Source organism: Arachis ipaensis, chromosome B7 (genome assembly GCF_059453495.1).
Source record: "Arachis ipaensis isolate K30076 ecotype BB chromosome B7, ASM5945349v1, whole genome shotgun sequence".
NCBI classification, from domain to species: domain Eukaryota; kingdom Viridiplantae; phylum Streptophyta; class Magnoliopsida; order Fabales; family Fabaceae; genus Arachis; species Arachis ipaensis.
The window spans coordinates 111,823,798-111,836,836 of record NC_142442.1 but is presented as its reverse complement, the minus strand read 5'-3'; the positions used below and the strand labels follow the sequence as shown (position 1 = coordinate 111,836,836).

Sequence of the window (13,039 nt, the reverse complement as noted above, 5' to 3'; positions counted from 1 at the left end):
ACTCTACATCTCGTATATGTCATTATCAATGACTAGTTATAAATTTAACAATCAAAATGTGTAACATGACATTCTCTAATTATAATTAAAATTAAATATACCTATATTATATTACTAATTTAACAATAAAAATATGTCACATGACACTCATTAAAATTGAGATGAAATATTTCTCCTCAAAATTAATAAGCTTCATTCCTCCATCCTCTTATCTACCTCTCTCCTTCTCTATTTCTCTCTATTATTCCCACTCTATATATAACTTATAATTTATACTTTATATTACTAATTTAATAAACCAAAATATGTGACGAGATATTTTTTCATTACAATTAAAATAAAATCTTTCTCCCCAAAATTAATTCTCTCTCTCCCTCTCTCCTATTTTGTTCTACTAAAAATAAATTTATAAAAAATACATTAAATTTATAATTAAATATAATTAAAAATATTTTATAATATTATTCACATAAAATATTATATACATATTTTTTATTTTTTTATTTAATTTTAAATTTTTGCTATTTATTTTTTTAATTTATATTTTTATTTCTCTTTTTCAAAATATTTATTACATATAATTTAGAGAAATACTAATGTTGTTATTGATAATTAGAATTAAAATTTAATTGTTTAAAAAAATTAATTTTAAATTAATTTTATAACTATCGATATAAATTTTTTATATTAATATCTAAAATATTATTTTTAAATAATAAGTATAAAATTAATTATTTTTATTTTTGTAAGAAATTTAATATTTAATTAAATATAAAAATATAAATATTCAATTTTTTTAAATTTTAAATAATAAAATTAAAATTAATTTTTAATAAAAAATTATACTTTTTTACAAAAAAAAAATAATTAAAAAATTTATTATTTAATTTTTATTTACGGTAATTTTGAGTTTTTAGTTGACGAAAATTCTTGTTTTCTAAGACTGTTTTATAAAAATAATTTAATTTTATAAATATTTTCCGTCATAATTTATAATATAAAGAAAAAGTCGCGATTTTATATTTCCGTACGGGCATATAAGTAGCAAAATAGTGGAAAAACATGGCATGAACAAGCAACAATATTTAATATAAGGAGTGCTAGGAGTCAGCAGAAATGGTGATATATAGTCATCAATTAGTTATTATAAGTGTGTTTAATGGTGGGAGATTATATCTAATGGTATATGATTACTTATTTTACTTTTTGATAGTTAAGTGTTAGCTAAATTTTAACAAAATTGCTGGTCCCTTAGACTTTTTTATTTAATATTTAAATCCAGTTTAGATAACCAACTTAATTAAATTCCTTTTAATAAAATAACTTAAACAATAAATGACTATGTTAAAAGTAACTTATAAATAAGTTATTTTGTATTTAGATTTTTAACTTTAAAAGTATTTATTTTATAAAAATGTGATGAAAAGTAGAAGTACTACGAGAAAAGTTATTTTTTTTAACTTTTCTATAAGCTCCTAAATAGCTTCTTAAAAAGTTGTAATTTGATTTTGAAAATTGCAGCAGACATTAATACTACTACTTTTCATAAATCAAAAATAAAAAAAAGTTACTTGTAAAGTTCCCAAACGGCCTTAATCTTTAATCAATCAAGAGATAAGCATTCCCCTGATTCCCAGTTTCCCACCAACTCAGTAACCATTACACCACACTTTTTCTTCTTTCATTATGCAAACTCATTGTATCTGTATACGACAACTGAAGCTTGATGTTATTATGAGAAATTAAGGAGCTCCAAATTCATCCATTGGAGGCATTATTGCGTATTTGGGTGGTATTTTCCAAGAAATAGCGGGTTGCATGTGGGTGTGGGGGTGGTAAACACTTTAATTATTGAGAAAGCTGAGTGTGTTTGTTTAGTTCATGTCTCTTTCCTTCAGTTTGCAACAGTCACGTGATTCCCATCTCTTCTTGTTGCTTCTCATTTTCAAGCCTCTACCAATATTGGCAGATAGCGGATTGGCACCACAAGCCACAGTTTCAGGTAAGATAACATTTCCTCCTCTGATCTTCTAAATCCATCACTTATTATATTCCTTTCTTCCTTATTTATGCTTCGTTTTCCATTCCTGACTTACTGTTATTGAGTTCCTTCTGCAACTTGAGTGTTTTACTTTGCTTCTATTATCTTTTCTGTTAGTTTAACACGTGAATCTCATTTGTTTTTTTTTTTTTTTCACTAAAAAAAGATGTTAAGGTTGGTTTTGATTAGATTTCTGGTCCCCATCCTTGTCCCACTGTGAGAAAACATATTCCTTAAGTTTTGGTTTATACTTGCATATTTTTGTTGTGTATTTTTAATTGGAATTTGGATGGTCTGTTCAAGGTTTCCCTTTGTGTTCTGCTTTTCCTATATGAGATGGTAATAATGGTAGCTTTTTCCTTCAGAATCAGGTGCAATGGATTATTGTTATTCAAGGCAAAACCATTATTTCTTGGCATGAATTGATCTGTGTTGGATGTGATGAATTTGTTTTTTATTCTTTGTCCGTTGTTGTTGTTGTTGTTCTTCCCCTTTTTGGGAGTATCTGCTGCTGCAAATGTCTCGTCCTCAAGACCTTCTGTCGCGAACATTGGGGCGATCTTCACCTTCAATTCCACAATTGGGAGAGTGGCTAAAATTGCCATGGAGCAAGCAGTGAAGGATGTCAATGCCAACACCAGCATCCTTCATGGAACAAAGCTTGTCCTCCAAATGCAAGATTCCAATTGTAGTGGTTTCATGGGCATGGTTCAATGTAATTTATTCTAATTCTAATTTCATTATATTTATGGAACTGCTTTCTTTCTTCATTTCTTGATTTGCCTAAATTGTTTACATTTACTGATATAATTACTATACTGATTCCAGCTTTGCGGTTCATGGAGACTGATGTAGCTGCTATAATAGGTCCCCAATCTTCTGTTGTAGCTCACATCATATCCCATGTTGCGAATGAGCTTCGAGTTCCTCTGGTGTCGTTTGCTGCCACAGATCCTACTCTTACCTCCCTGCAGTTCCCATTCTTTGTGAGGACAACACAGAGTGATCTGTATCAAATGACTGCGGTTGCGGAGATCATAGACTATTATGGTTGGAAGGAGGTGATTGCCATCTATTTAGATGATGATTATGGACGAAATGGTGTTTCTGTGTTGGATGATCAGCTGGCTGCTCGGCGCTGCAAAATATCCTACAAGGCTGCAATCAAATCTGGATCAGTTGACCGGGGAGAGATCACGAATTTGCTTGTGCAAGTGGCTCTGATGCAATCTCGGATCATTGTTCTTCATACAAATCCTGATTCTGGATTTATGGTCTTCAATGTGGCGCATTATCTTGGGATGACAACCAATGGCTATGTCTGGATAGCCACGGATTGGCTCTCATCTGTCTTGGATTCTACTTCTCTACCTTCAGAAACAATGGATATTCTTCAAGGAGTACTTGTTTTGCGCCAACATACACCCGATTCTGATAGAAAGAAATCATTTATCTCTACATGGAACAAGTTAACTGGCGGCTCTTTGGGGCTACATTCCTATGGTCTCTATGCTTATGATTCTGTCTTTCTGTTAGCGCACGCTCTCGATGCATTCTTTAGTCAGGGTGGGATTGTTTCGTGTACCAACTACACGAGTTTGCGCGATGATAAGCCTGGTGGTCTGAACCTTGATGCTATGAGCATTTTTGACAATGGAACACTTCTGCTGAAGAACATAGAGCAAAGTGATTTTCTTGGATTAACAGGTCATGTGAAATTTGCACCAGACAGATGCCTTGTTCGTCCTGCATATGATGTTATCAATGTGGTTGGAACTGGCATTCATCGGGTAGGTTACTGGTCGAACTATTCTGGTCTCTCAATTGTGCCTCCAGAGACATTGTATGCTAAGCCGGCTAATAAATCAAGTGCAAACCAGCACCTTCATAGTGTCATATGGCCTGGAGATACATTATCAAAACCCCGTGGATGGGTTTTCCCAAATAATGGAAGGCAATTGAGAATTGGTGTGCCTGTTCGAGTTGGTTTCCGCGAATTTGTTTCGCGGGTGCAGGGGACTGATATGTTTAAAGGTTTCTCTATTGATGTATTCACTGCAGCTGTGAACTTGTTACCATATGCTGTTCCATACCACTTTGTCCCATTTGGAAATGGCCGCGAGAATCCAAGCTACACAGAACTTGTCAATTTAATCACCACAGGTGTAAGTACTGCATCATAAATCTGATCCTCTAAACTTTTATTTAGCTACACAGCTAACTCTTATGCTATTGGAACAGTACTTTGACGGTGCTGTTGGTGACATTGCCATCATCACGAATCGGACAAAGATCGTAGATTTCACACAGCCATATGCTGCATCTGGACTAGTTGTGGTGGCCCCTTTTAAGAAAATCAATTCTGGAGGATGGTCTTTCCTTCGGCCATTCACACCATTTATGTGGACTGTGACTGCTTGTTTCTTCTTTTTCATTGGAATAGTTGTATGGGTTCTGGAACACAGAATCAATGATGAGTTCAGAGGCCCACCAAAACAACAATTCATAACAATTTTATGGTTGGTTATTTCATTCACTGTTTTACTTTGCTTTCTCAGTAGAATAACACCTAATAATGAAACAACTATTCCTCAAGTTGAACTCATAATATTTTCTTGATTCTTGCAGGTTTAGCCTTTCAACTCTCTTCTTTTCCCATAGTAAGTGATGCTCTTAACTTCATTTAGTTTTGTTTAACAAGAGCGCATTATGACAACTTCATTTTTTATGCAGGAGAGAATACCATGAGCACTCTCGGTAGATTGGTGGTTCTGATCTGGCTGTTTGTAGTGTTGATCATAAACTCCAGCTACACTGCAAGTTTAACATCCATACTCACTGTGCAGCAGCTATCTTCCCCTATCAGTGGAATCGATAGCTTAAAGAATAGTAATGAACGCATAGGATTCCAAGTGGGTTCATTCGCGGAGCACTATTTGGTTGAGGACATCGGGATATCCGAAAATAGACTCGTTCGCCTAGGATCTCCAGATGCATATGCTAAGGCACTCCAACTTGGTTCTAAGAATGGAGGTGTTGGTGCCATTGTTGATGAAAGACCATACATTGAAATCTTCTTATCAACACAATGCACATTCAAAATTGTAGGCCAGGAGTTCACCCGAAGTGGCTGGGGTTTTGTAAGTATACATAATTACATACATACATACATACATACCCTTTTAAATGAGAATCATTTTGTTTTGATCATGTTTGCAAATGATTCTAAAGCATCTGCAGTTAGCTTGTGTTTCAAGTAACCAATTCTATCATGAAACTAATTCTGTTAGGCATTCCCTCGCGACTCCCCATTAGCCGTGGATTTGTCAACTGCTATTCTACAACTTTCGGAAACAGGGGATCTGCAGCGGATTCATGATAAGTGGATGACAAGAAGCAGCTGTAGTTTAGATAATGCCGAGATTGATTCGGATAGGCTTCAGTTGAAAAGCTTCTGGGGACTGTTCCTCCTTTGTGGGATGGCTTGCTTCATAGCTCTTGTCATACATTTTGTGCAAATTATGGTGCGGATGTGGCATGCACCTCCTCCTGAAGCTGCATCTAATGGTAGCTCCATTTCTGGTCGTTTTCAAAGGTTTCTGTCACTGATTGATGAGAAGGAAGAGTCACCAAGGAGTGAGAGAAGAAAGAGGAACGGAGATGAAGGATCTGCTGCTGATCATCAACTTGATGGGAGGCACACAAAGAAGATACAGTTTGATTTAACACCCAACTCAAACAGATAATTGTAAGAAGATAACCCTTTTGATTTTGCTGCTTTATCATTATTCATTATTTATTGCTCTAGCCCTTGTGCTATGTTATTGTTCTACAAATCACAAATTTCATATCATTGCAAATGTTTATACCCACAATTTCATATCCTTCAATACAGGGTTGAAACAAATCAGGTATCATGGATGGTGGAATGGAAAATGAGTGTGTTAGTCTTTGTTTTTCTTTTTGTGAAACGCATCACAAAAGAACATTTTGACGCACAATACATTCTGCTGTACAGATTAGATTTAATTTGCACATTATTATTATTATTGAACAACTTTCCCTAATAGAATCAAAGAACACTAAGGGCCAGTCACCAAAAAAAAAAAAGAACATTAAGGACCCGTTTGGAAAATTCTAAAAGTAATTTTTTTTTAACTTTTGACTTATAAAAAGTAGTAGTATTAATGTCTGGTGCAAATTTCAAAACCAAATTGCAATTTTCTAATAAGCTATTTAAGAACTTATAGAAAAATTAAAAAAAATAACTTCTCTCATAATATTTATACTTTTCATTACATTTCTATAAAATAAGTACTTTTAGAGTTAAAAATTTAAACATAAAATAACTTATTTATAAATTATTTTTAACAGAATCATTTATTGTTTAAGTTATTTTATCAAAAGGAAGCTTAATTAAGTTGGTTATCAAACTGGACCTAAATGGATAAAAATACAAAGAACGAGGGGAAAAGAAAAAAACAACTCAGTTAAAGGTATATTTCATAACCTGATTTGTCTTTGTCCTTTTTCTGTTTGTATTTTCGATATTTTCTACTTTTAAAATTTTGTGATAATTTTATTGTTTTTATTAATTTGTTTTCCTTCACAAAAATCTGAAAAGATAAAACAAAACAGAAAATAAAAATATAAACCAAACGCTCTTTAATTTTCTATCTTATTTTTTTTAGCTGAACCAAAAGGTGGCTATTTGGCTAACCTGGAAGGCAAAATTATAGTTTTTTAAGAGTTGTAACACATAATTGGTAAAATCAAACTAAAATTATCTCTTAATAAACACAAACAACTACAATTATATATGAAAAAAATAGTTATATATGAAAAAAATAGCTAAAATGAGTTTTACTCGACAAAAATAACTAAATATTAAAATTTTGTTAATAATTTTGTAAATACTCATTTACTTTTCTCTTCTTTCCTCATCTTCCTTCCATAACCACCACCACCTCCGTTGCAAAATCCACTATCTCACAGATCTACTCCTCTATTCCCAGAAAACATCGCAGCGAGGTTCACCTCACCACAACGACACTGCTTTGTTCTACGACTAAACTCCTTTCACTCTCCCTTTCTCTTTCTCTTTCTCTCTCTGCGAATGATGGTATTGGGGCAAAACGACACCATTTTTCCAGAAGAAGACATGGACGAAGACGATGAAGAGTCCCAAGAGGACGAAGAAAAGAAGACATCAATGACGATGATGTTTTGCTAGATGGCAAAGAAAACGAGCCCTTTCCGTCTACCTCATCTGCTGCCCTCGCCGTCACCATTACTGTTCCCTCCTTCGTCATCCCCAACGACAAAAAGGCTCTAATTTCAACTGCCACTGCCAACGTGGCCACAACCGTGGTTGTTGCTCTCGAAGGCATCTCCTCTGATCTAAAACGGAAGCAGCAAATTGAGGAGAAGAAATCGCTCGATGATTCATGGAGGCTATTCCAGTGGCTGTGGACTGACGAAGATGAGATCGAGCTTCTACAAGGGTTTTGATACAGAACGAAACCCAAAATAAGCTGAAAAATCAAAGAAAAGGACCCCTCTACCTCAATTTGATTTCCTGATGTAACAGTTAAGGGAATCACTCTGCCTCACCTGTTGACACCCAAGTTTCTCAAAGAAACTCACAAAAATTTTCATTCATAAAAATTAAGAAAAAAAGTGGCTACCAGGGTTTAGAGGGTTTTTATACCTCTTAAGTTTAAAATCCTAACTCATAAGTTCATTAAAATAAAAATAGGCCAAATCATAACTGGGCCTAAAACAAATAAAACAAACTAAAATAAAATAAACATAAAATAAATACTAAGAAAGTTATGCCTATTTGATTCATCTTGACTAACGAGAGTCTTCAATGCATCTTGTAAATAGTAAGACGTTTGGCTTTCCAAAATCGTTAATCATTGTTTTGCCCAATTCTTGATGCATTTCCTGAACAAAAGATTTAGCTATGTTTGCAAAATCTTCTTTTATTCTCTTAGATGTTGTTCTTGTAATTGGATAAATTGGCATATGATAGTTCTCAGTTTGTCCCACAGAACTCGTATCATTTCCTCCCTTCCGAAAAAGATTCGTCCTCGAATCTGCATCTAAATCAAAAGGAGATAGGTCAGAGACATTACAAGAAGCTGACACATTATACTCACCTAGAAGGTCAATCTTGTAAGCATTGTTATTGATCCTTTCGATCACTTGAAATAGACCATCGCCCCTAGGGTCTAACTTGGATTTTCTTTGAGTAGAAAACCTCTCCTTTCTCAAATGAACCCATACACAGTCACCAGGTTCAAAGACAAGTTGTCTTCGACCTTTATTCACCCTTTGAGCTGTCAACCTGCTTTTCTTTTTAAGCAACTCACGTGCTTTCAAGTGCATTACTTTAACCTTTTCAACTTTACCTTCTACATCCAAGTTAACAAGATCACTCAAAGAAAAAGGTAATAAGTCCAAAACAGTTAAAGGATTAAAATCATACACAAGTTCAAAAGGAGAAAAACCTGTAGAAGAATGAATGGTTCTATTATAAGCAAACCCAATAAAAGATAAATAATCTTCCCAAGTTTTCAAATTCTTACCAACAACAGCACGTAATAAGGTCCTTAATGTTCTATTTACTACTTCAATTTGACTATTAATCTGAGGATGACAAGTAGTATAATATAATAATTTTGTGCCTAATTTACCCCATAATACTTTCCAAAAATGACTCAAAAATTTTACATCGCGATTAGAAACAATAGTTTGGAGAACACCATGCAAGCGCACAACCTCTCTAAAGAACAGATCAGCAATAATTGTTACATTATCAGTTTTATGACATGCAATGAAATGAGCCATTTTACTAAACCTGTCTACCACAACAAAAATACTATCTCTACCTTTCCTAGTTCGAGGTAAACCAAGAACAAAATCCATAGAAATATCAACCCACGGATATACAGAAACAGGTAAGGGAGTATACAAATCATGTGGTAAAGACTTAGATTTAGTTTGTTTACATGCAATACACTTAGCACAAAATTTTTCAATATCTCTACATATGTGTGGCCAGTAAAAATATTCAAATAACACATCCAATGTCTTATGCACACTAAAATGACCTATCAAACCCCATTATGTGATTCCAGAACAAGTAAATCCCTCATAGAACAAGAAGACACACATATTCTATTAACATGAAACATAAAACCTTCATGTCTATAAAATTTGTTAAATGAACCATGTTCACAAGAGGCGTAAATAGCAAAAAAGTCAGAATCAGTTGCATATAACTCTTTTAAAAACCCAAATTCTAACAACTTAGAGGTAAGTCTAGTAATGAAAGCATACCTCCGAGATAAAGCATTAGCAACTACATTCTCTTTATCTTGTTTAAAGGCAATCACATATGGAAATGTCTCAATGAATTTCACCCATTTAGCATGTCTTTTATCAAGATTATCTTGTCCCTTTAAGTGCTTCAAAGATTCATGATACGTGTGAATCACAAACTCCTTAGGTAAGAGGTAGTGTTGCTAAACCTCCAAAACTCGAACCAAAGCATATAATTCTTTGTCATAAGTTGAATATATGCGCTGAACTAAATTCAACTTTCACTGAAGAAGGCAATGAATCATTTTTTCTACATCAAAACAGCACCTATATCAATCCCAAAAGCATAACATTTAATCTCAAAGGTTTTATCAAAGTTAGGTAGAACAAGAATAGGGGCAGAATACAAACAATCTTTTAGGGTAAATGCAATTTTTTGTTCCTTTTTCTATTTAAACCTAATATCTTTTTTGATAACTTCAGTGAGAGGCGCAGAAATGGTAGAAAATTTTTTCACAAATCTCCTGTAAAACCTTGCTAACCCATGAAAACTTCTTACCTCAGAAGTATTCTTGGGAATTGAACATTCACGAATAGCCTTCATATTTTCCTAATCAACCTCAATTCTACTCGCACTCACAACAAAACCAAGAAATACAACTCGATCAATACAAAATGTGCACTTTTTAAGATTAGCATATAATTTTTTTTCGAAGCACTTCCTAAACAGCTGAAATATGTGACAAGTGGTCATCCAAACAAGTGCTATAAATGAGAATATCATCAAAATAAATAATAACAAATTTACCCAAAAAATTCTTGCAAAACATGGTTCATTAGACGCATAAAAGTACTAGGTGCATTAGTTAGCCCAAAAGGCATTACTAACCACTCATATAACCCTTGTTTTGTTTTAAATGCAGTCTTTATCTCCTAGTTTTATTCTAATTTAATGATACCCACTTTTGAAATCAATTTTAGTGAATATGCATACACTATATAACTCATCAAGCATGTCATCTAACCTAGGGATAAGATAACAATACTTTACCGTAATTGATAATCCATAATTTTATGATAAGTTTTAGATTGAAATGAGTGGATTTTATTAACTTATCTTGTATTTATTCACTGAAATAGCATAGTTTTGTGAATTTCTTCTAGTTGTGCTTAATTATTAAAAATATGCTTTTTAGGCCTTTAAATCGCTAAATTTAATTCACTTCTATTCTATTCGATGCCTTGATGTGTTTGTTGAGTGATTTCAGGTTTAGAAAGCAAGGATGGCTTGAAGAAGTGAAGAAAAAGCATGTAAAAGTGGAGAATTCATGAAAAAATAAAGTTTTGAAAATTTGGTCAGTTGTGCGTACGCATTCCTCATGTGTACGCATGACTGTCAGCACGTGATTTCCTTAAGTAAATACATGGGTCGCAATTTCAGGCCAATTTTGGGCCCAATCCGACTCATTCTGAAGCATTTGAAGGTAAGACCAAGGGGATCAACAAGGTAGCCAGAGGATAGTTTAAAACTATGTTTTAGGATAGAAGTCTAGAGAGAGAAGCTCTCTCTTCTCTCTAGAATTTATGGTAGTTTCAGGTTAAATTCTCTTAGATGTAGATTTTAATTCTTGTTCTAATCTCTTTACATTTTCTTGTTCTATTGTCTCAATTTGCCTAGTTTCTCTTGTTAGTTTCTTTATTTTGTCTATTTTAGTTCATAAACTCTCTTGTTAATTTCAATTTTTTTTAATGTAATTTTATGTTTTCATGTCCTTTGATGTTTGCTTTAGTTGCTATTATTGTTATCTTATTTTCGTAATTTTAGATTTTATTATTCTTGCGAATTGTCATGTTTTATATTATTCTTGCGAATTGTCATGTTTTACTTTTATGCATCCCAAGTGTTTAATGAAATGCTCCTTTTGGCTTTTGATGAGCGGATAATTTATACGCTTTTTGACATTGTTTTTAGTATGTTTTTAGTAGGATCTAGTTACTTTTAGGGATGTTTTCATTAGTTTTTATGTTAAATTCACATTTCTGGACTTTACTATGAGTTTGTGTGTTTTTCTGTGATTTCAGGTATTTTCTGGCTGAAATTGAGGGACTTGAGCAGAAATCAGATTCAGAGGTTGAAGAAGGACTGCTGATGCTGTTGGATTCTGACCTCCCTGCACTCAAAGTGAATTTTCTGGAGCTACAGAACTCGAAATGGCGCGCTTCCAATTGCGTTGGAAAGTAGACATCCAGGGCTTTCCAGAAATATATAATAGTTCATACTTTGGCCAAGAATAGACGACGTAAACTGGCATTCAACGCCAGCTTTCTGCCCAAATCTGGCGTCCAGCGCCAGAAAAGGAGCCAAAACCAGAGTTGAACGCCCAAACTGGCACAAAAGCTGGCGTTCAACTCCAAGAAGGACCTCTACAAGTGCAACACTCAAGCTCAGCCCAAGCACACACCAAGTAGGCCCCGGAAGTGGATTTATGCATCAATTACTTACTTCTGTAAACCCTAGTAGCTAGTTTATTATAAATAGGACCTTTTACTATTGTATTAGACATCTTTGATAAGTTGTATGCTATCTTAGATCACGTTTGAGGGCTGGCCTCTCGGCCATGCCTGGACTTTCACTTATGTATTTTTAACGATAGAGTTTCTACACTCCATAGATTAAGGTGTGGAGCTCTGCTGTTCCTCAAAGATTAATGCAAAGTACTACTGTTTTCTATTCAATTCATCTTATTTCGCTTCTAAGATATTCATTCGCACTTCAACCTGAATGTGATGAACGTGACAATCATCATCATTCCCTATGAACGCGTGCCTGACAACCATTTCCGTTCTACCTTCGACTGAATGAGTATCTCTTAGATCTCTTAATCAGAATCTTCGTGGTGTAAGCTAGAATGATGGCGGCATTCAAGAGAATCCGGAAAGTCTAAACCTTGTCTGTGGTATTCCGAGTAGAATTTAATGATTGAATGACTGTGACGAGCTCCAAACTCGCGACTGCTGGGCGTAGTGACAGACGCAAAAGGATAGTAAATTCTATTCCAGCATGATCGAGAACCGACAGATGAATAGCCGTGCCGTGACAGGGTGCGTTGACCATTTTCACTGAGAGGATAAGATGAAGCCATTGACAAGGGTGATGCCTCCAGACGATTAGCCATGCTGTGACAGGGCATTTGGATCATTTTCCCGAGAGAAGACCGAAAGTAGCCATTGACAATGGTGATGTATCACATAAAGCCAGCCATGGAAAGGAGTAAGACTGATTGGATGAAGATAGCAGGAAAGCAGAGGTTCAGAGGAACGAAAGCATCTCTATTCGCTTATCTGAAACTCTCACCAATGATTTACATAAGTATTTCTATCCCTTCTTTTATTTATTAATTTCGAAAACCCCATTACTATTTTATATCCGCCTGACTGAGATTTACAAGGTGACCATAGCTTGCTTCATACCAACAATCTCCGTGGGATTCGACCCTTACTCACGTAAGATATTACTTGGACAACCCAGTGCACTTGCTGGTTAGTTGTGCGAAGTTGTGAACCATGGTATTGGCATCATGTTTTTGGCGCCATTACCAGGGAAAGAAAGAGCGATGAATTTTACATAATCAAAGTGTAATCACAATTTATGCGCACCAGCTTTCGAGT

General features: G+C 34.4%; 1 protein-coding gene and 1 long non-coding RNA gene across 3 annotated transcripts; one reads left to right on the top strand and one right to left on the bottom strand.

Moving 5' to 3' along the window:
- Positions 1–1,588: 1,588 nt before the first annotated feature.
- Positions 1,589–6,127, top strand: GLR3.3 (glutamate receptor 3.3). Of its 2 annotated transcripts, XM_088493637.1 has the most exons (8): positions 1,629–2,002; positions 2,407–2,756; positions 2,870–4,206; positions 4,283–4,560; positions 4,670–4,701; positions 4,775–5,181; positions 5,332–5,789; positions 5,937–6,127. In XM_088493637.1, the coding sequence occupies exons 2-7, from the start codon at positions 2,483–2,485 to the stop codon at positions 5,785–5,787; spliced, it is 2,784 nt and encodes a 927-aa protein (XP_088349763.1). In that variant the 5' UTR covers positions 1,629–2,002; positions 2,407–2,482; the 3' UTR covers positions 5,788–5,789; positions 5,937–6,127. The 2 variants fall into 2 exon arrangements, with proteins under 2 accessions (XP_016167113.2, XP_088349763.1); XM_016311627.2 differs by having other exon boundaries at positions 1,589–2,002; positions 5,332–5,948.
- Positions 5,122–7,490, bottom strand: LOC148553743 (uncharacterized). Its single transcript, XR_015892217.1, has 2 exons — positions 6,481–7,490; positions 5,122–6,123 (listed from the first exon to the last, which is right to left on the bottom strand). It is a non-coding gene; the product is annotated as an uncharacterized LOC148553743 (long non-coding RNA).
- Positions 7,491–13,039: the final 5,549 nt, after the last annotated feature.